This window comes from Manis javanica, chromosome 1 (genome assembly GCF_040802235.1).
Source record: "Manis javanica isolate MJ-LG chromosome 1, MJ_LKY, whole genome shotgun sequence".
Classification (NCBI taxonomy): Eukaryota; Metazoa; Chordata; class Mammalia; order Pholidota; family Manidae; genus Manis; species Manis javanica.
The window spans coordinates 191,613,590-191,637,244 of NC_133156.1; the positions used below are offsets into that span (position 1 = coordinate 191,613,590).

Genomic DNA, 23,655 nt, shown 5'->3' on the forward strand with positions numbered 1-23,655 from the left:
CCTAAGTGGTATTTTTGGTTAAAAACTGAATTTAGATTTGACTCTACATGAAAAATTCTTACAGAATAGAATTTGATGATACTTTGGAAAATAGTCAATTAGGCACTTGATTATTTATATGAAAAGATTATTTTTCCCTTTTCCGATATTCATAGACATATTAAAGCTACATGTATTTCACTTGTGAAATGTATGCAACATGAAATTTACCATATTAATAACCATTTATAAGTATATAGTTCTGTTATATTAATTACATTCACATTGTAGTCACCACCATCATCAGTCTCCAGAATTTTTTCACCTCCCTCACCTCTGTACCCATTAAATACCAAACTCCCCATTCTCCTTTTTCCCAGGTCCTTGCAAACACTATTATGTTTCCTATATCTATGAATTTGACTACTCTAGGTGCCTCATATAAATGGACTCATACAATATTACTCCTTTTGTGACTGGCTTATTTCACTTGGCATAATGTCTTCAAGGTTAATCCGTGTTGTAGCATGTAACAGTATTTCTGTCCTTTTTAAGGCTGAATAATATTCCCCTGTATGTATATACCATATTTTATTATCTATCTGTTAATGGACACATTTGGGTTGTTTATGCCTTTTGGCTATTGTAATGCAGCTGTGAACATGAGTGTATAGATTTCCATTCCAGTACTTGCTTTCACTTCTTTTATATGTCTATATCTATCTATCTATCTATCTATCTATCTATCTATCTATCTATCTATCTATCTATCTATCTATCTATATATATATATACTTAGAAATGGAATTGCTGGATCAATCATACAGTAATTCTGTGTTTGCCTTTTTGAGGAATCACCATGCCATTTTTTCCACAGTGTCTGCACCATTTTATATCCCTACCAGCAGTGCACACTAGTGTCTGCGCTATTTTATATTCCTACCAGCAGTGCACAGAGGTTCCAGTTTCTTCATATTCTTGCTACTGCTTGTCATTTTCTGTTTTTTTGTATAATAACTATCCTGATGGGTGTGAATTGATTCTTTTAAGTAGTAAATACATACATATATACAGTATATATTTACTTAGAAATTGTACATTAAGTAAATATCCTTGGTTTTACTTAAATGAATTCAGTCACTTCTGTCCTTCAACCAACTTTATTCCCCAGTAATGAAAATATAAAACTTTTATTCTGATAATTTTATTATTCTGAATTATTAAGTTTGCATGTATCAGTTCTATGTTGGAAAATACATTTTATGTGACTATGCTCATAATCTCATGAAATACTAAGCCTCCTATATGCCAGGAATATACTAGTTGTTTTTGCCCATTTTGTTGATTCCTTTTAGTCAGTTGCTATTGCACTTAATACCATATAATTTTGCAGTAACTATATATTGAACAGATCCCTCTTTCATTGTTCTTACATTGTGTCTGTCCTCAGATTATAAGCTAAGTAGCAGAGCCATATATTACTTGTACTCCCCACAAAATTGACACAAATAACTAGTGTATACTTCTGACATATAGGAGGTTTATTATTCCATGAGACTGTCAGAACTACTTTAAAATTATATGACAGGTAGGAATTTGAAATGGAGATAATATCTACTTCATAGTTTTAATATTTGAAATAGAGTATATCTAATGAGTGCCTGGCATGATTTGGGATCTCCTTTTAAGTCTGATGTTCAGGACTAAATTTCTAATGCATAAGTCTAGTCACATACCTGTATATCATCAGTTAATGATATTTGAATATATAGAGGCTTTTCAAAATGTTTGGCCAGTATTTCTCTGCAATGTTAAGGATCTACTGTTCTCAAAAATATAAAGATATGACCAGATGAGGGTGAGATGTCACCTATTAATATAATGAAAATCCGAACTTTGTTGCACAGTCACCAACTTGTAAAACTAGCATTGCACCAAAAGGGTGTTGATTGGGAGAGCAATTTTTTAAAATCTCTTTATTCTGTTTCCTTGCAGTATTTATATTACAAAATACTCCCAATTTTTAAAGTGCTGAAATTGCTAAACAGAGAATAAACTGTGTTTTTCCTACAAATAGCTGAAAGAATGTAAACAGATACTGTGTTAAACACATTGTAGTATTTTCTTTGATAGAATGCCTAATTTAGTACCATCAGAATGTTTTAATGAAAAGCTTTCTCTTAATTTCCAGTATTCAGAAGATATGAAGCACAAGACCACTCTTCTGGAGCTTCAAAAAATGTTTACATATTTAATGGTATGTTTGAGAACCACGGTATGGAAAACTTATTAGATATAATCTCGACCAAAGCTGAAAACATTAAATGATGTTCATTTGTAGTGGATTTGTCCTGACTGTATACTCTTTATTTTTCAAATCGAATTTGTCAGTCACTGGCATTTTATATCATGGTGACTTTTAATAGTCATATCTCAGTTAACTACCTTCTGTTGATTTGTCCTTTGAAGAATGTCTTGTGTGTGATCCTTTTTCCATCATAGGGTTTACCCCTTATGGTTAGAATTTCCTGACTGGTTTCTCTTTATCCCTCTTAATTCCTCCCACCCCCCAACGTGTAAAAGTAATCTTTAAAAAATAACAAATCTTCTAGTATTACTCCGCTTCTTAAAGCTCTTAAGTGGTTCTTTATTGTGAACAGAACAGTATTCATGTTCATGAGCATTTTGCCCCTTCCCTTCAACCTCCTCTCTTATCCTCCTACATATCCAGCCTCACCGTTTAATAACGGTAGGCCTTTGCCCATCCATCACCTGTTGCTTCATCATGTGTGGAGTGATTCATGCTGTGCCTTCTGCTATAGTGCTATTCCCTCAACACTGTTCTCCGTTTTCTTCCCTCTCTTCTCCTGGAATCAACTTGGTTTTCACTTCCTCTAAGAGACCAAAGATTCCAGTGTTTCCAAGTTACTGTAACTTTTTGTCGCTCCCGCCACTTATATTAAAAGTTATTTGTATCATCTATTAGAATCCTGACAACACAGATAATGTATTCAGTTCTGTATTTTTCAGCTTCTGATACTTAGTAAGGACTCAGTAAGTGAGATTTTTAACAATTAAAAGATTACTACTTATCCTTTGCACTTTAAATCTCCCTTTAATAGAACATTTCATTGTTAGTATTTAAACAGCTATTGAACAAAAGTTATGTAGGAAAACTTAACCTGCAAAGGTTTTTTTTTTAATGATTCACAATACAAATCTATGTCCCTTGTGTCCCAAATTCCTTCCTAGAAATTACTAAACTTAAAAAAAAATAACAATTTCTTAACAGTAATTTAAGCATCTTCTGGCACAAAAACTATTAGACTGAAAATGCCATGAAAATAAAAAAAAATGAAATAGAAGAGAACGTTTTAAACCTTTCTTGTAGATTTACTCCCTGTTGTGTTGTTTTATTGTTTATTCAAGAACCTTGTGATAATTTTATTTTTATTTGAGACTTAGATTTATTTATTTGATTGTTTCAAATTGCTCCCCGTACTCCTTTGCAGGAGAGTGAATGTAAAGCATATAATCCTAGACCCTTTTGTAAGACCTACACCATGGATAAGCAGCCTCTGAATACTGGGGAGCAGAAAGATATGACAGAGTTTTTTACTGATCTGATTACCAAAATTGAAGAAATGTCTCCAGAACTGGTTAGTTCCAGAATACTGAAGTTTCTTTGAAATCTGTACAGGTTTGCCCATTTTTACTCACTTTTCTTTGTTGTTGTTGTTTTTTGTTTTTTTTTTTTTAAAGAAAAATACCGTCAAAAGTTTGTTTGGAGGTGTAATTACAAACAATGTTGTGTCCTTGGTAAGTACTCTACCTGTTCTTTGTTTTTTTGGGGGTGGAATTCTTAATGTATATTTTAACTTACTATAAACCTTTTCCAATTTTTAACTGTTGATTGACCAGGATTGTGAACACGTTAGTCAGACCGCTGAAGAGTTTTATACTGTGAGGTGCCAGGTGGCTGACATGAAGAACATTTATGTGAGTAATGTTGTATATACACTTTTTTAGACTTTTAGCTGCTTTTAACTATTTGTATGCAGCAGGTTTATTATCTTGAGAGAAAGTGAACTCTCATCATGTTTTCATCTATTTCCTTCTTGCTATTCTACTGAAATAAGAATTAAAGGTAGATTATAAAGCTGATTTTTCCCAGTCAGAAGTTAAATATTTGCACTTTTGAAGAGTTTATTAAAATTCATAGAGCATCTTATCAATACAAAGAAAACAATTCTTTACTAAAATTAAGAATTCACGTATTTATTCAAAAGATTTGTTTTCCTATGTGCATTCTGCCCAACTTATAGTTGTATTTTGTATTTTGGCATGCTATAACCACTAATAAGAAATATTTAAATTGGGTGTTATACACAGGAATCTCTTGATGAAGTTACCATTAAAGACACTTTAGAAGGAGACAACATGTATACTTGCTCTCATTGTGGGAAGAAAGTACGAGCTGAAAAAAGGTGTGTTTTTTGAAATGTAATTTTTATCATTTTGATGAATCATATGGAAGTAAAACAGAAACTTAGAATAAATTAACATTAAAAACTTTATGAAAAGTATGTGGTAAAATTAAAGTCAGCTGCTTAGAGCTTACTATCATGCAGCAACTTTTCATTCAATCACTCAGGTATACTTTAAAGCATGCTTAAATTTTTTCAGATTTTTGTCCTATTAAATATTTACCAAGGTCTGTCTGATTGTTTAGCCTTTTGCTGTGCACTCAGTGGAGCATGATAAACGGTCTGCTTAGGAACTGAAAACATCCTCCTCTGAATTTCTAAAGTGAGAGATTTTTTTTCTTAAGAACCAGCCATAACACAGCCAGGTTAGGACAAAGTAGTTGGGTAAAGATGTTTCAATTCTACAGGTGAACACTGAATGCCAAATAGAGATTGGATTGAAAGATAATCTTACCCAGTTAGTTACTGGGAACAAAGGCAGAGAAATGATCTGAGAAGGAGCATAACTGTTAGAAAGGACTGAGTCCCAAGCCAATCTTAAAGTACAAAGGAAAAAGTGGCACAATTGAAGTTAGGAAAGAAAGAAAGTCAAGATAGGACGATAACCCACAAACCAAGGAAGAGAATCTCCAGAAGTTCCTCAATTGACATAATCCATAGACAAGGCAGAAAAAAATGACAGCCGAGTAAAACCATTAGGTTTTCCAAAAAAGTAGTTAGTGGTCTGTTTTGTTAGGTTGTAGCTATAGAAGCCAGGTTGTCAGGGTACATGGCATCAAGTATAGATAATTGATTTTAGTTGTTTGACAGTAAGAAACAGCAAGGAAGGTGGAATCTAGAATTAATTTTGGATCAAATGGGGTTTTACTAGATGAAATAGATCTGCACATACTGAAAGGCAGAGAATGAAAAGCCATCTATTAAGATTGCTAAATAGAAGATTTTTCCAGGTAAATATGCATTTGAAAGAAATGATACTCTTTTTTCTCAGTCTCCAGAAATAAAGTTGCTTGCAAGAGAAAAATTTGTATATGGACATACTCAAAAGAAAGCTTAGCTGTGCAAGCAGTTACAGGGAGAAAACAAATTCACCTGAAAAGAACTGGGTTAGGGTAAGAGTTAAGGACTGACACAGAATAAAGTCAGTTAAAAGTTTGTTACTGTGAGGAATATAATGAGGCACCAATTAAGAAAATTGAGAGGCTGAATCATGTTCTTTGGAGAATATCTTTATGTAGATGGAATAAATGAAATTATTGAATAAATCTGTCATTCTTGACAACTCCCTACTTCTTGAAACTTTGCCTTCTTTTGACTAATATGATTCTACTGTTTTTCTAAAATAGTGGCTCACTTCTCCCAGGAACAGTGTAATTCAGTCCCTTGTACTCTTTCACACTTGTAGATGTCTGTAATAACATAGTAAGTATTCAACAGCAGTGGACCAGAGATCATATTCTATCTTCAAACCTCTGGTTTTCCCAGTTTATTTATTCTTTCTTGAGTAACTTTATCTACCACCAAATCATCAATCTCTACTGACATGCTGATGATTCCCAAATCATCTTACCTAAATAAGACCACTCTGGTGTGTTTTCCCAACTATCTTGTGTGTCTCATATATTCAGTAGGTCTGTAACATAAACTCTCATTTCCTAAGATCCGTTTGTATCTTTTATTCTCTGACGTAATGTATGGTTCCACTGCCCACCACAAGTCCTTAGTGTCTCTTAGCTCTCAGGGTAAAATTTATACTCTAATATTATACACAAAGCCCTTCAAAATTTGACTCCTTTATAATTCTGTAACCTCATCATTTGCCAGTCTCCCAAATAATCAATAATGATGAATTTTTAAGAGTTCTTTACCTTCTGCTTGTGAGATCCCCCCTTTTTTAAACCAAGCTCTTTTTTAAACCAAGGATCTCACATGCAGTGAAGAATTATTCCCCAAAAGTCATACTTTTCGTAAGTCCAAGTTTTATATATATATATATTTTTTAACTGAAATTTGTCTCTTTAAATTTGAACTAACAATATGGTATACCGTAAGATTTCTGTAACCACTGGGCTTGCTGCTGCTGCGGTGGGTGTAATCTGGGACAGCACTTACTGAATGCTGTCTGCCAGGCAGCATTCTGAAAGCGGTAGGGAAGCAGGCACTTTCATCTCCATTTTACAAATCAGGAATTAAGCTCAGGGTGGTTCATTAACTTGGTTAGCATTATACATCTAGTAAGTGATACAGCCAAACTTTTCAATTCTAATTCATAAAAATAAATACTTTAAGGTGGAAAAGAAAACAGCCAAAGACCTCCTTGCTATTAAAGTATGATGTGAACTCTTTTTGTGCTTCCATAGCACCTTTACATACGTTCTTCATCGTATTTACCAGTCTGCTATAATTTTTTATTTTCCTTATCTAGACAAAGGAAAACCTTTTCAGATTGGAAAAAGTCATGTAAGAAAGGGTGATTAATTGATTGATTTTAATAAGAGCCATGATGTAGAGTACTATTTACTCTTGAGTTGAATATTGGAGTAAGTATAGTAAATGTAAATGATACTAGCTTAAAGTACTTTTGAAAGAATTTTTAACAGTGTTTTTAACAAAAAGGGTTTTTTGGCTTTCTTTGTTTTTTTAAATCTTTCAGAGCATGTTTTAAGAAATTGCCTCGCATTCTGAGTTTCAATACGATGAGATATACATTTAATATGGTCACGATGATGAAAGAGAAAGTGAACACACACTTTTCCTTCCCACTGCGTTTGGATATGACACCTTATACGGAAGATTTTCTTATGGGAAAGAGTGACAGAAAAGAAGGTAATTTTCCATCTCTTTCTCTTGTCTATGTTTATTGTAAGTCTCCATAACAAGGTAGTCAGTCATGAAGTTGTAATCAACTACACACTTAATTAAATTGAATCTTAGGAGAATGTTTTTAAAGACAATATGGCACATCATCTAGTAGGATATGTTCTAACATGATCTTTTAGATATTGGAAAAACATTAATGAACAAGATAAACTTGATTCCTGACCTTGTAGAATCCAGTACTTGGAAAATGTTACTGAATAAAGAATTACAAACATGGTGTGTTGTCAATAGAACAGTGAATGTATCACAGATATAGGGGACTCAGGGAGGACTTTCATGATAACATTTAAGCAGAGCTTGAATAAGACCTAAATTGAGAGGAATGGACAGGCAGTTTGGGCATTGATGAGATAGGCAAAAGGCAATGGCCAGATCATTTTGTTTGTAGGCCGTGTTAATTTTCTCTTTACTCAGTGTGAATCCATTGGGAGATTTTAAGCAGGCAACAGAGATAACCAGGTAGGATCTAGAAAAAATTATTTTGACTACAAAAATTGAAGTGGATTAGAGGATGATGAAAGAGATGTGGTGAGGCCATTCTCTCTGTAAACTACAGAGAGGATGGTAGCTTAGATGAGAAAGCATATACCATTAGAGTTGGAGAGAAGTGTATGAAAATAGAGTTATTAATAGAACTTAATGATTGAATGAGTAAATGAATCCAGTAAAGTTAGTGAATATCTCTCTACCATGTAACTTGCTATTCTTACTGTAATAGAAATACAGTGACAACAAAAAATAAGGTCTTTGCCCTTATGCAGTTTACATTTTAGTCTGCTGCTAAAGGGCAGAGGAAAGTCAAGAATGACTCAGGTTTCTGGCTTGATCAGCTGTGTAAATAGTGGTATCAGTATTTCCACAAGCTCTTAAGAGAGAATGTGGTCAGAAGTATTAAATGCTAAGGAAAAGGAACATTTCCAGTAAAAACATAATGGAAAATAATTTGATATCTGGAGGGTCTTTAGGTTATTTTTATCAGAGCAGTTTCACTGCGGTATTGCAATAAGCAGGCAGATTGCAGTGAGTTAAATTAAAGATGGCACTTGGTTCATAAGACGTACTCCAAATTGTTGCTGCTTTTCTAAGACTGGTGATTTTTAAACTTCTGTGAATGTTCCTTGAGGACCACAGAGGTGATGAATGGAAACAGGTGGGAGAAAAAAAGCAGAATGGATCTAGCTCTTGCCTCTTCCATTGTTTAGCTATAGTAGTTTCATTTGACACAATAAGGTTCCTAGAAATGTTTTCTTTGTATAAGAAGTCCTACTGATAAAAAATTTTAAAGTTTGAAGAAGCCATTCTAAGATCTAGGAAAGAAAACCCTGTTTTAATCTTTACAGTCTATTGCCTGGGACTTAGTGAGCATCCAGTAAATGTTTTACTCTCAACTAAATGGGAGATGAGTGTTGGCTATTCTTTCAAGAGAAGAGCATACTCTTTCTTTGAAGAGAGGAGAGAAGATGGTGACTGTAGCTATGAAGGAATGTGGAGTTAAGGGAGGGAATTTTTTAAGTTAGAATTTGAGTATGTTAAGAAGTTGTAGGCAGTAAGCCAGTAGAGATACTTGAGAATACAGGTGAACCTAAGAAGTAAGCTCTATATATATGTATATATATCTCCTACTTTTTAGAAACTCTTTCTAAACCTTTTGTAAAATTAGAGCAAGACTGCCCAGTAACTGTGCTTTATTGTATTTTTCATGATACTTCCATGTATGGAAGTAGCAGAAATTTGTGGCAAGATAAAGGATTTTGTTAGGGTACAGATGATGCATTCAGATTCTGGTCCTACAGTATTGAAGTCTTCAGCCCGCTACTTGTGACACTGTTAGTGGCCTAATTGCCACTTCACTTTTCTGTTTAAGACTGCACTCAAGTTAACCAAATCTGCTTTCACTTACTTGCTTCTGGTTATACTTTTTCTGTTCTGTATGATGCTGGGACTAGAGATTGCAAATCATAAATCATCTTCAAACTTGTTAGACCATTTTGTAGTTTTTTCTCCTAGCATTTTTTTTATACTTTTCAAATTTAAATCTTTGGTGATGTGGAGTATATCTTTCACTTGTTTTGTTTCTTTTCTACATACAGCTCCTAATATAGAGTGTTTTCTACTAACTGATAACACAGTATAAGCCTGTTACCAGTACAGTATTCCATATTCCTTAACATGAGACTAAAAGGCATAAATGTTAATGCTTTTTCAGATCTTGTGTTTGCCTGCTCCTAGTAAAGATAAACTCGAATGAAGAATTTTGTATTATCTTTTTTAAAAGGACCCAGATTAAACAAAAAACATATTTTACATCTATATATTATATTGAGGGTGTCCATAGTTAATGCACTAACACATGGTTATTTTTCCAATGATTTATATAAATGTTCCTTAAATTTGTAGGCTGTGGTTGGTGACTAGCAAATAGAGTTGTTTTGTACCTATTTTAATATAAAAAGTATCTATTCCTGTATCTGTCCATAAAGTATATTATATAAAGTATTCCTATATCTGTCCATAAAGTGATTCTAAGGTGTCACTGCATTCAGTTTTCAAAATTATTGCCGTTTGATATATAATGCCATTTGATATTTGATCATTATTGCCAAATGACATGTAAATCATTTCAGGTTTTAAGGAAGTCAGTGATCATTCAAAAGACACAGAGAGCTATGAGTATGACTTAATAGGAGTGACTGTTCATACAGGAACAGCAGATGGTGGGCACTATTACAGCTTCATCAGAGATATAGTCAATCCACATGCTTATAAAAACAATAAATGGTGAGTTTAAAATATTTTATTCTTGGGATTTAAAAAAATCTGTCTTTAAACTATAAGCTTTATGATAGTTTTCTCCTCAGATATGTTTCCTGATTTCAGTTTTCTAAAAACTTTCTTTAGGAAAGGGGGCAGACAAATTTTTAAAATAAAAGTGACTTTCAAAAGGCAGTATGAATCAGTTATTCTCCTGATTTGAGAATTTGATGAGTGTTCTCTTGATAAACACACACAAAGTTTGCATACAACTTTATAGAGTCAGTGACAATATTGTACCTTCCAAATCTTATCTTTAGGTGTTGACTCATTCAAGAGCTGTTCACTAAGTCTTCTGTAGTGTGGCCACAAAGTCCTCATGTATGCCGATTAGAAGTTACCTGTGTGGTCTGCTCTGTTTCCCTTTGCCTTCCAACATACACACTCATCTTCTTTCCTACCATCTCTTACCAACTTAATGGTTGGAAGTCATTAAATCAGTCCTTAATAGATATTTTTGGTCTTCAGATGTTGTTAGGTAGAGTCTCCTATATAGAGACTCTATTTGTACTAGGCATTATTCTAATTGGGGATATTGCTTTTAACAAAATGTACATTGCTAAATTGATGTGCAGTTAGCAAAATAGTTTTGTTCAACTATTTCTCTTCAAGCCTTCATATCTGGAGTATCTTTTGCTTTTTCATCCATTTAAGTAATATTTCCACAAGTATATTTTGAATCATTTTTTTACCATGTTTTGAAATGGCATTTGATCTTTGAAAGTTCTTCCATCTCTTAATCTTTTCTGTCCAACAACTTTATGTTATATTTATGCAAGCTTTTTATTCTTAGTTTCTATGAACTCTTCTATGTTATTCCTAGGTTATAATCGATCTATCCAATTTTAGGGTGGTTATTGACTATGTTGTAAAATTTCTAATTTATAGTAGAATAGAATTTTCAGAACAAGAGCTTCGTTAGAATTTACCTCATGCTAATAGTTTTGATCAATATTTTTATCAGTAGATAATTTTAATATTTTTTAAAATAGTTATAGAGATATTCAGTACATATATATTTGATCAACAGTACATGTTCTATTTTAGGTATCTTTTTAATGATGCTGAGGTGAAACCTTTTGATTCTGCTCAACTGGCTTCTGAATGTTTTGGTGGAGAGATGACAGTAAGTTTTATTCAGTGATTATAAATTGTTTGGAACTTTCAAAGTGCTTTACAGTTCCATGTAACCTAATAGCAGAGTCACTTAGTTCTCACTGTGATTAATCTATTCAGTTGTTACTTACTGGAGGTTTTGTATGTTTGGTGTGTATATACCAGATCCTGGGAAAAATTTTTTAAATTACTGTTTTTTGTCTTCAGCTGGTTAAAAATGTTAAGACTTAACAATTGACAAATTAAATAATAGTATAAGAATTGAATTACATTGCCATGAAACATGATTGAAGAACTCGTTTACTTAAATGCTTTGGGATTAGAGCAAAAAGAAATTATTATTTACTGACTTAATATGAGGAATCTTTGACAAGGAAGTTGGCTTGAGAAAGGAACTTTATGTAACAGCAGCAGCAGCCTGATTATCACTAATGACAAGATAGAAAAAGAGTATGTTATCTGTTACATAATAAGCAGTGAGGCATAAGACAAGACAATTAGGTTGGAGTAGTAATAATTTCATTTTTTCTAGGCAGTTTATCCTAGTATCAATTTTCTGAAAACAGTTTTAAAATGCCCTGATGATTTTCACAAGTCAAGAAGTAAATAGTGATTTCCATTTCACGGATAGGCCCAGATAAAGTTATTCTTCATGTTAAAATTAAATTATAAAATTAAGTTATTAGTAAATAATAAAAAGAAGACTCAGTAACTGGATTTTAGTGAAGAACTTCCTTATTGCTCTTTTGTGCTCTTATGTACTGTTCTGAATAGAAAAGGATAAATAGGCATATTGCTAACACTTTGGAAATGGGTAGAAGAAAGAAGTAAATAATTACTATTGAAGCCATCACTAAAGCAATTGCGTCTCTAGATGTTATTCCTAGGATATTTCCTAAGGAAAAGAAAAGAAACATAATTTTTTGCAAAGCTCTTCTCTTAAAAGTCAGTTTTTCAAATTGCAAGTCCATTTTATTTTCTTAATGCTTTATATGTTTTATGGTAAGTACCTTAAAAAATGTTGGGAATCTTTGCTTTCCAAGTACTCTTGGTTAAAAACTTCTGTCAGGAATTTTTATGAATGTAATGCTATTTGAAAATGATTTACAAAGCTTAAGAATAAAATAGCTGTTTGTGAAATATTTAATATATATAAATATAGCTAATATACCCATTTTTTATAGAAGGAAAACTTTTGTTTTTTTTTTAAACAGACCAAGACTTATGATTCTGTTACAGATAAATTTATGGATTTCTCCTTTGAAAAGGTAGCCATTCTTTCCTATATAATTTTACATTGTTTCTTTCTTCTACATTGTCTACTTATTTTATAGTTATACTTATCAAAATGAAAATACACTACTTACTTTTTTTTCCTCTTGAAGACACACAGTGCATATATGCTGTTTTACAAGCGCATGGAACCAGAGGAAGAAAATGGCAACGAATACAAATTTGATGTTTCATCAGAGTTACTAGAGGTATAAGCTAATTTAACTTTAGGAACAATTTAAAAGCATGTTACATATTTAGAGAAGTAGTAATACTGTTAAGATTAGGCTATAGCAACAATAGGAGCTGTAATCTAAAGTAGACGTTAATACTGTTTATTAAATGGTCCTGGTAATACTGACAATTGACAGGTAAATATAGAGTGAATGAAATTAAAGGGAGTGGAAAGTAATTATTAGTAACACTGAAGAAAAATAAGAAAGGTAAAATTGTTGATAGAATCAGGGCAAGCTCCTAAGTAACTCATTTAGATGGTGGGTGGCAAGTGTTCCTTTTCTTACACTTCATGTTACCCACAAGTGTACAGTGTATTTGAAAGGCCTTTAAAATATGGATTTTACATAATTTAATAATGTCTCATTTGTAATAATAGGCTTTCTTTGATTCATAATGTAGTAAATGGTAATGTTAATGTTTTAAGATTTATAAAAAATTCACAACTCAATGTATATTATTTCCATGTTTTAAACTCAATTAGCCAAAAGTACAAAAAGTAAATCTCCTGAAGTTTATATTTGATAAAAATATACCCTTCCTTGTAGACAGTTAAGCTTTTAACTATCTTAATTGATTTATTGATATTTGCACTGGTCTTAAAACTGAGTGAATTTTGTTCCCTGAGTCCTTTGTGTTATCTTGCCTATCCATAATATTACTGATAAAAAAAACAATGTCATCTTTCAAACTGTTGATTTGGATTTACCAGTAAAATTAGATGCTTCACTAGATTTCAAGCTATTAAACTCACTAATTTGCACAAAAATTTATTTCAACCACCTTCATAACCAAAATCAGATCATAATCACCATTATGTGCAAGACTTTGTGCCCCAAAAGCATTCAAACAAATCTACAGCTTGTTCAAGATGAGGACCTGATATTATTTAATGATAACCAGCCCACTTGTGAAGTAAAATGAAATTTTAATAAAACTCTAATGATGTATATTCATTTATATCATGGTTCTCAAATTTCCTGTGATCAGGACTCCTTTATGTTCTTAAAAATTATTGAGAATCTCAGAGTTTTTTTATATTAGTTTTAATGTGGTTATATCTAATAGTATTTATATTAGTAAAACAAAATTCTAAAATTTGTATTCATTTACACATAATAAAAATACACCCATAACATGCTAAGAGAAGTAACATTTTAAGAAAAATAATTTTTTTGGAACAAAACCATTCAACAAGAAAAGTGGCCCTGTTTTACATTTTTGCAAATCTCTTTAATATCTGATTTAATGGAAGACAGCTGTAGTCTCATTAGCAGCTTCTGCTTTTGGTCTGTTAGGATCTCATTCATCGTTTAGCCTCTGGAAAACAGCATTGTATATAATCAGGAGAGGAGAGTTTTTTCTAAAAGGCAGATAATATTATGCTATTACTAAGAAAATTGTTTTGACCTTTCAGAGACCCTAAAAAGGTCACACAGACCCACAACTGTGTGAACCATTCTTTAAGAACTAGTGATTTTTTTAATGCTGTGACAAAAGGAGATCTCGGGTCTTTGCTGTCCTGTAACAAGAAAAAAAAATCCCTGAACTATGTTAGATTATTCTTTATTGGCCTAAACCAATCATTTTTTCCCATCATTGTTTCAGCTTATTAAAATGAGTTTATATATGTACACTTTACTAAAATGGTTAAATAAAAATATAATACTGTTATATAACATTAATATAGATTTTAGATATATAAATTGGAATTTGGTTCTTAAGATTTATGCGTTTAAAAATAGGTAGGTAGTTGCCATCTGCAACGACATGGATGGAGCTAGAAGGTGTTATGCTCAATGAAATAAGCCAGGTGGAGGAAAACAAATACCAAATGATTTCACTCATTTGTGGAGTATAAGAACAAAACAAAACTGAAGGAACAAAACAGCAGCAGAATCACAGACTCCAAGAAGGGACTAGTGGTTACCAGAGGGAAGGGGGAGTGTAGGGAGGGAGGGAGGGAGAAGGGAATTAGGGGGCATTATGATTAGCACACATGTTGTAGGGGGGTGCACGGGGAAGGCAGTATAGCACAAAAACAAGTAGTGACTCTATAGCATCTTACTACACTAATGGACAGTGACTACAATGAGGGGGGACTTGATAGAGTATAATATGGGTGAATATAATAACCACAGTGTTGTTCATGTGAAACCTTCATAAGATTGTATATCAATGATACCTTAATAAAAAAAAAATAGGTAGGTAGTAACCAGCTTCCCCAAAAGGTAAATAGAAAATTTTAGAAATCATAAAATATATTAAGTAAACAAACATTATAAATTATGTAGACTTACTGATAAAACAAGCAGAGCACTCAGAGTAGTTGAGATTGCTGGGGAAAGTGATCAGGAGGTGTTTCAGATTAACCTTAAACTGAGACTTGAAAGTTAGCAGAGTTAATCATGTGAAGAGTACTCCAGGCAAAGGGAACATTGTATACAAATCTCCTCAGGAAAGGTGAAGCTTAAAATAACACCTCTGGCTCTGATGATTAAGCGCAAGGAAGAATAGCCCAAGATTAAGTTGGAGGAGTATGTAGAAAATACCTAGGGAAGTTCTTATCAGTGTAGTGCAATAATTTCATACTTAGGCACATTCAGATGGCTCCCTATACGTTGTATTGATACAGTATAAAAAGGATCATCAAAAAACAATATTTCCTACAACAAAAGTGGAACAGAATTAAAAGCACTGAGTTTGGTGGAACCACAGGATTACCAGGTTTTAGGTCCAAAGCAAATAATGGTGGCCAAGAGTTCAGTTCTTGTGGGGTAAAGGGTACAGAAATTACGACACAGGATCTAGAGCCAAGCTCATAGCTAGAAGCAAGAAGCTTAGAATGGAGCTGTATTGCTATGAAAAGGCATTGAATTAGGATGGGTGAATGCTATCAAATTCTCCTCCATGCTGCAGCTTCATAGAAAGCTGTGTGTTTAGAAATGCTAGAGGACCAAGAGCTCTACCGCTGGCCATTCAGTGACTAGGTGTGTGATTTTCTAAATATAAATGTGGGCAGGAGCCCTAATATGCGACTAAGATCTGCTTCTGGACTTGGGTAGTGGGCTAGGGGAGCTAGTAGAGGTAGTTGAAATCTTTTAAAAGGGGTAAAGACAACCAATAATATGCATAATCAGAACATAAATTTGTTCGCGATATAAACGATTTATAAAACTTAAAGGATAAAGGATAAAAATTAAGGAATAAGAAACACAAAAAGTAAAGTCAGAGCAATTCTGTAAGGCTAATGTCAGAAATAATCATTTTTCAGGATTTTTATAAACAAGGAAATCATTTCTTATTTAGGTTGCCAACCTTTTGTTTTGCTAGTTTTTAAACATAAACCTTTCGTAATAACCTGTTCTTAACAAAATGCAACATGACATAGTTTTATTCATTTATGTATTTGCTCATCAGACAGATGGGGTTTCAGAGCTCTAACTTTCAAAATCTTTATACATGCCTTCTTTAAAAAAGCCTTGATTGCTTGAGGTAGCCAGATAAGTAATATAAGTGGGAGCTGGTTTAGTGACTACTTTCATATTCCATACACCTGGGAAAAAAGTCAACATGAATTTTAAGTGTATATATGTTTGCTTTTTGTTTCTTTTTGTGTCTAGTAAAAATACTGGTGAAATGCAGTGAAGTAAATGCTTTTCTGATTCTAATGTTAACATTTTTTTTTCTTCAGTGGATTTGGCATGATAACATGCAGTTTCTCCAAGACAAAAATATTTTTGAACATACATATTTTGGGTAAGTTTAGTAAATGTTTGTAATAGATATTTTGTTAAACATTTTTTTAAAATATTGTCCTATGAGAATTTTAACTTTTTATTTTTAAATTCTAGGTTTATGTGGCAGTTGTGTAGCTGTATTCCCAGTACTTTACCAGATCCTAAAGCTGTGTCCCTAATGACAGCAAAGGTAATATAAACACCTTAGATAATTTTTTCAAAATTGACTACTTTAAAATAATTAAACCTTTACTTAATTTTGTCTTTTCTTGCAGTTAAGCACTTCCTTTGTCCTAGAGACATTTATTCATTCAAAAGAAAAGGTATTCAATTTTGGGAACTTTGTGTCATTTATCATATATCTTTGGTTTTCATTCTTTAACTCAGGAGTCCTTAATGCCTTGAGTGATTTTTATTCTTTCTTTTATTTTTAGCCCACAATGCTTCAGTGGATTGAACTGTTAACCAAACAGTTTAATAACAGTCAAGCAGCTTGTGAGGTAAGGTAAATAATTCAACAAACAATGTACTGTTTTCTTGTATTCTTAACTTAGATGATATAGAAAAATTATTTTATATATTATAAATCATAGGGAGTACAGTATAAGTTTTTACATTATTTGATAGATGAGAGTTATAGTTTATGTATTAAATCTGTTATACTGATTAAATTATTTTTAAGTTATTTAAAATCCTTGTTTTCTCCCCCCATGTATTAGAAGGAAAAAGTATAGAAAACTCAACACTGTACCAGACATTTCATAACTACTTTTGCATGTTATCAGTAAATACTTAAAAATGCATCTTTCCTCCATCTTTGAGATAAAAATGTATATATCCCAGTAGATCACTTTATGTTCAATTTTGTCTCCTCCAACATTGCATTATAAGAGACATTACTAAGGGTAATCAGCCCATACATAGATAATGATCACTTAACTATATTGCCATCTTATTATCATTTATCATTTTTTATTATCTCCCAAAGTGGTGTAAACCTTCCTAGGAATGCAACTCTTACAATTTCTAGAGGTGAGAAATAGCAGCATAGTATGCAATAGATTAAATTAGTTGAAGATTTTTTTTTTTTATATATAGAAAGTCATCCAATAATGCCTTGGAGCAATGGAACAAGAGAATCTGGTTATTGTAAATTTCAAACAAAAGCATAACTTTTGAAACTTTAAAATGAACCTTGCAAAATATGCACAAAAGTAGAAAGATACGGTGAACTCTCGTGTACCTGTCACTCAGTTTCAACAAATACTAAGTTTTTTTATCTTTATCTTATCCTCCACGTGTTTTTCAGCTGAATTATTTTAAAGCAAACCTAGGTACCATTTCATACATACTCAGTATGTATCTCTAATAGATGAGAACTTTAAAAATACAACCAGAGTTTCATTCACTCCTAGTAAAATTTGAAGCAATTCCTCATTGTCATCCAATACCCATTTTGTGTTTGGTTTTCTCTGATTGTCTAAAAATATTTTTTTCAGTTGCTGGTTTAAAGGAATTAGGATTCACACAAGCTGCACGTTTTGTTTTTGTTTTATAAATCTCTTTTCAGCTATAATAGTCTCTGTTTTCTCTCACCACTTCGTCATTTATTCTATAGGATTTTCCACATTCTGGCTTTGGTTGCATCTTTCTGGTGTAATTTTAAAAGTTCCTCTGTTCCTTTCCTGCTTCCTGATTTTTTTTCTTTTAATTTTTTAATTTTGATATCATTAATGTATAAATGCTTGAACAACATTATGGTTACTAGACTCCCCCTATTATCAAGTCCCCCCACATACCCCATTACAGACACTGTCCATCAGCGTAGTAAGATGCTATAGAATCACTACTTGTCTTCTCCATATATACTGCCTTTCCCGTGCCCCCACCTCTACATTATGTGTCCTAATCGTAATGCCCCATTACCCCCTTATCCCTCCCTTCCCACCCACCCTCCCCAGTCCCTTTCCCCTAGGTAACTGTTAGTCCATTCTTGGGTTCTGTGAGTCTGCTTATGTTTTGTTCCTCCAGTTTTTTCTTTGTTCTTATACCCCACAGATAAGTGAAATCATTTGATACTTGTCTTTCTCTGCCTGGCTTATTTCACTGAGCATAATACCCTCTAGCTCCATCCATGTTGTTGCAAATGGCAGGATTTGTTTTCTGATTTTTTTTTTAATCGAGTGATAGATCCAGAGGTTTGATTAGGTCCTAATTTATTTGTTTTTTGTTTCTTTTTTAAAAATTATTTTTATGGAACGCTTCACAAATTTGTGTGTCATCCTTGCACAGAGACCATGCTAGTCTTCTCTGTATCATTCCAATTTTAGTATATGTGCTGCCAAAGCAAGCACTTGTTTTTTGTTTGTTTGTTTTTTAAATTGCCACTTTATTTTTTTCCCTAAGGATTTGCCTTTGGAACTCTCAAAAATTCTGTGCAGTTGTCAGTAATTGTATGCATACAGGCAGTGCAATTCAATAGAGTTAAATATGTGATTAAGAGATGTATTGAAATCAAATGGGAAATTATTTAGGATAAAAAAGGGTGTTTTTTTAATCAAGAAAACAGTTAGCTTTTAAGCAGAAAGAAAGTGAATCACTCTCAGACCATATATTACTAATAGGAAAAAAGTGTGACATTTATGAGGTCTAAGATGAAAATAGTATTTCATTTTATTATGAAAAGGATTGCAGGTTAACGTGTAGGGCGTACATTCTGATGTAAATGGCATCCCTGGAATTCTGTAATGAAATGGCCCTGATTATGACTGTAGGCATTCTAGGTTTTGGGGCTTTCTAATAATTGAAGAATCTGTTTTGGTAAGAACTTAATTTAATACCAACTAGAAGTAAAATCCTTATGTGATTTTTATCTCACTTAACAAATATTGGTTGAATGTTAAAATGACACTAATTTTTTGCAGTGGTTTTTAGACCGCATGGCTGATGATGACTGGTGGCCAATGCAGATACTGATTAAGTGCCCTAATCAAATTGTAAGACAGGTAAGAAAAAATTTATTTGAAAAAGAGGTGGCATTCAAGATAATTGTTCTAAATTTGCCTGTGAATTTCTTAACCCAGCACTGAAAGTAGTTTGAAAAGATCTACCACAACCTCTTACATAAAAGTCATTTTGCTGTTGTTTTCAGTAGCTTCTTTTAGCAAATCAAGTATCACTCCAATCAAGTGATTAAAATCATTTGTATTTCCTGAATGTTAGGAAAGTAGCTATAATCACCTACTCTCTTAGATCCTACTGTTGGCTGCTTTATGAGTTATACTGTATTCCTTTCAGATGCTTAGATATTCTTAACGTGTAAGATACTGTAATGATACCTTGAAAGTTAAATGAGTAGTATATAATTAATTTCTATGACGAATTCTGAACTGTCCCATAAATCAGTTTGTTTTCCTTAAATAATTGGAAAAATTAGGGAAAATGTAAATATTACTTTATATTCACTTACGATATAAACCAAAAACTTAAGCTTAAAATGCTACTTTCCCGTTATCGAGATATAATTCTTACAGAATTCACCAAAACCTTTCAAAGTGTAAAGTTTAGTGGTTTTTAGTATATTCCCAAACTTAACACACCCACCATCTAGTTTTATAACATACCAAAAAGAAACCCCATACCTATTAGTACTTACTCCCCATTTTATCCTGTCCCTTCTCTCCACCTTTGGCAACCACTAATTTTCTGTGTCTGTGGATTTACCTATTCTGATCATTTCATACAAGTGGAATTATACAGGAGGTGGTCTTTTGTGACTGACTTCTTTAATTTAGCAGTCTTTTCAAGGTTTATCCATGTCATAGTGTGAATCTTTTTTTCATTTCTTTTTGCCAAATAATATTCTATTGAATGGCTGTACCAAATTTTGTTTATCCGGTTCAGCAGTTGATTAACTTTCGGGATTTTTCCATGTTGGGACTACTTAGAATAGTGCTGCTTATGAACATTCATATACAAATACTTGTGTGGATGTATATTTTCAGTTTTTTTTAGCTATATACCTAGGAGTGGAATTCCTGGGTCATATGGTCACACTATGTCTAATGTTTTTAGGAACTACCAAACTGTTTCTCTTAAGTGTCTGACCCAGTTTACATTCCCATCAGCAATCCATGAGGGTTACAGTTTTGCTTCAACTTTTGTTACTATCTGTTTTATGGTAGTCATCCTCATGGGTGTGAAGTAGTATCTCAGTGTGGTTTTGGTTTGCATTTCCCTAATAATTATATTGAACATCTTTTCATGTGCTTATTGGCCGTTTGTATACCTTATTTAGAGAATGTCCAGTGATTTTTAATCCATGTTTCTTAATGGGTAAACTTACATATTTCCTTTTCCTATGCTTTGACTCTGATAAGCAGCTATCCTGCCCCCACTCCACTGTTTTAAAAAAATGGATGCTAAATTTTCTTTTCCCTGTATTTCCACTAGTTGAGAGAGGGTTTTGTGAAGCTTTGTTTTTGGTGAACTATTACTGAAACCTACAGTTTGTTCTGTTTTTTTCCCTTATTGTAAAACTGAATAATATTTTTCAAGCTAACCTTGCTTTATATTTTCAGTCTGTACTTGATACTCCATAAAACCTTTAGAATGTCAAAAGGTAAATTAGCGGGCAAAATGTAAATGGATGGCAGATAATTTTAAATCATATTAACTTTTTAGTGTCTTTGTGTGAGTTACTCTTAAGTTGTTATATCTTTTCATTTATAGATGTTTCAGCGTTTGTGCATCCATGTGATTCAGAGACTTAGACCTGTGCATGCTCATCTCTATCTACAGCCAGGAATGGAAGATGGGTAAGAAGTACCATTTGAACATTATATTTTTAAGCTTTTTGATGATCTGTCTACAAAGTATTTTTAGATATCCACACTGAAATATTTAGGTTCTTCTAGTTAAAAGTAGTCTGTAGTAATACAAGTCAAGAAGGAAAAACTTTGATTTCTAACTAAGTGCATCTTCAAAATCCTCTATAAATAACTTCATGACTTAATCTTTTTGTCTAATTTAGCTAGATACAATAACTGCAATTGAATTACTTGTATTACTGTAAATGATGTTCATTTTTACAAAGATGAAAGAGATTGGTTCAGGTTTTTTAAAACATTTCTTCTCCCAGAATGTTTATCCCCAGACTTCATATGATATCTAAGATACATTAAATTGTGTCTTCAGGTCAGATGATATGGATGCCTCAGTAGAAGACATTGGTGGTCGTTCATGTGTCACTCGATTTGTGAGAACTCTGTTATTAATTATGGAACATGGTGTAAAACCTCACAGTAAACATCTTACAGAGTATTTTGCCTTTCTTTACGAATTTGCGAAAATGGGTGAAGAAGAGGTGAGGTTATATCTTATTTCTGGGATTGTGTAAATATTTTCAGTATTTAAAACTTGGTTATTCTTTTTTTATATTTTACATCAATATTTTTATTTTTAGAGCCAGTTTTTGCTTTCATTGCAAGCCATATCTACAATGGTACATTTTTACATGGGAACCAAAGGGCCTGAAAATGTAAGTAAAATTCTGTCTCATATCAGGGACTTAGGGGCCATGGTTTCAAGTTGTATCGTGGAAAGTCATTAGATATTAGAACCCTTTAAAGTCTCTTCTAGCACTGATATTAGATAATTTGAAGGGTCTGAGTTGGAGTGATATTTTTAGTCAATATAGCAGGAGAAGAAACTAATAACAGATTTCCCTGGTAAGGCCCTGCACCAAAGCAAATAAATTCAGGTGAAATGGCCACCACCTACTTTAGGGTCCTGTCAATAGAGTATTGTTTTGGTGAACATTTTGTTGACCATGTTTTTTAAGCTTTCTATATTAAGTTTGTCAGAGTCTTCCAAAACCTTAAGCAGCTGGTCTATTCATAATATTAAAGTATTACATGAATTTTGTGTTGTTTTTACTGATCACATTGGATTGGATGCTCTATTTGCACTCTCTTATTTAATCCTGTTGCAGCCCTAAGAGGTAAGTACTATTGTTACCTCTAATGACGGATGAGGAACTGGAGACACATAAGAAGTCAACTTGTTTTATATCACATTGAGTTGGGTTTTGATCTTTGGACAGACTCCTGAGACAAACTATTAGCCACTGTGTTGTAATGCTTCTCAGAATACGGACTGTATCTAGTATCTAATTCCAGTCTACATGGCTACTTGTTTAAAGTGCCTTTCTTTTACTTTGTTAGAGCATAAAATCTTTTCATTCTCTTGCATTTCAAAATTCACCTGAATATCTCTTTAAAATACCCACCATTTGGATTATCTGAAAACTACAAATAAGAATTCCTTGATTTGTAAAACTGGCATTTTTATTAAATAGGAAATACTATTTTATCATACTTATATAAATTTTGATCCTGATTTATCTTCCTGTGGGATCACCTATAAGAAAAAAAATTATTAAAGGATTTATCCCTTAGACAAGGTGAATAGTCACACTATTGAAAGTCTTTGTTCTTAATAGTTCTGCTGATTAAGTAAGTCTAAAATTGTCCTAAATTTGGTTCAGACTTTAAAGTTAGGGTCAGGTCTTTGAGTGATTGTTTTTCATGTTACGTGCTTCTGCCACCAACCCTGGATAGTTATATAAAACAACTTATTTGCTCTTAAGATGATGTTAAATCTAATATCATATTAAAATTGAATCTTGTTCTACTTTAGCCTCAAGTTGAAGTATTGTCAGAGGAAGAAGGGGAAGAAGAGGAGGAGGAAGAAGATATCCTTTCCCTGGCAGAAGAAAAATACAGGCCAGCTGCCCTTGAAAAAATGATAGCTTTAGTTGCTCTTTTGGTTGAACAGTCTCGCTCAGAAAGGTGAAATGTTTCAACATTCAAAATGCTTAAAGCATGTTTGATTTTATTCCTTTTACATAATTGTTTTACCACTATTAACTCAGTAGCTTTTGTTACATAATTTCTTTTAAATAATAACATCACTATTCATCAACTCTTGTGGATAAGTATTTCAATTCTTTGTACCAGACTCTTACTTTGCCTCCAAGTCATGTTAGAAACACATTGAAGAAATATACAGTAAAATATTCAGCAAAATTATATGTGCAGTCATCCTTTAATCTAACCCCACTTCTAGGAATCTGT

At 32.7% G+C, this 23,655-nt stretch overlaps 1 protein-coding gene and 1 non-coding gene across 4 annotated transcripts in view; one reads left to right on the forward strand and one right to left on the reverse strand.

Annotated features, from left to right (window-relative positions):
• The window catches only part of USP34 (ubiquitin specific peptidase 34), a 241,368-nt gene that overhangs the window by 185,849 nt on the left and 31,864 nt on the right, over positions 1–23,655 (forward strand). For all 3 annotated transcript variants that reach the window (XR_012121111.1, XM_073212721.1, XM_073212722.1), the window contains 19 exons: positions 2,171–2,236; positions 3,492–3,638; positions 3,742–3,798; positions 3,901–3,978; positions 4,372–4,466; positions 7,120–7,292; positions 9,971–10,124; positions 11,205–11,283; positions 12,488–12,541; positions 12,659–12,754; positions 16,474–16,538; positions 16,634–16,709; positions 16,795–16,842; positions 16,954–17,019; positions 19,444–19,524; positions 21,251–21,336; positions 21,716–21,884; positions 21,984–22,058; positions 23,219–23,370. Coding sequence is in view for 2 of the 3 variants with exons in the window: in XM_073212721.1 (XP_073068822.1) it covers positions 2,171–2,236; positions 3,492–3,638; positions 3,742–3,798; positions 3,901–3,978; positions 4,372–4,466; positions 7,120–7,292; positions 9,971–10,124; positions 11,205–11,283; positions 12,488–12,541; positions 12,659–12,754; positions 16,474–16,538; positions 16,634–16,709; positions 16,795–16,842; positions 16,954–17,019; positions 19,444–19,524; positions 21,251–21,336; positions 21,716–21,884; positions 21,984–22,058; positions 23,219–23,370 (1,817 nt within the window). In the remaining variant the exon portion in view is untranslated. The remainder of the gene's footprint in view (positions 1–2,170; positions 2,237–3,491; positions 3,639–3,741; positions 3,799–3,900; positions 3,979–4,371; positions 4,467–7,119; positions 7,293–9,970; positions 10,125–11,204; positions 11,284–12,487; positions 12,542–12,658; positions 12,755–16,473; positions 16,539–16,633; positions 16,710–16,794; positions 16,843–16,953; positions 17,020–19,443; positions 19,525–21,250; positions 21,337–21,715; positions 21,885–21,983; positions 22,059–23,218; positions 23,371–23,655) is intronic.
• Positions 18,767–18,873, reverse strand: LOC118968050 (U6 spliceosomal RNA). The gene has a single exon (XR_005055430.1). It is a non-coding gene; the product is annotated as a U6 spliceosomal RNA (small nuclear RNA).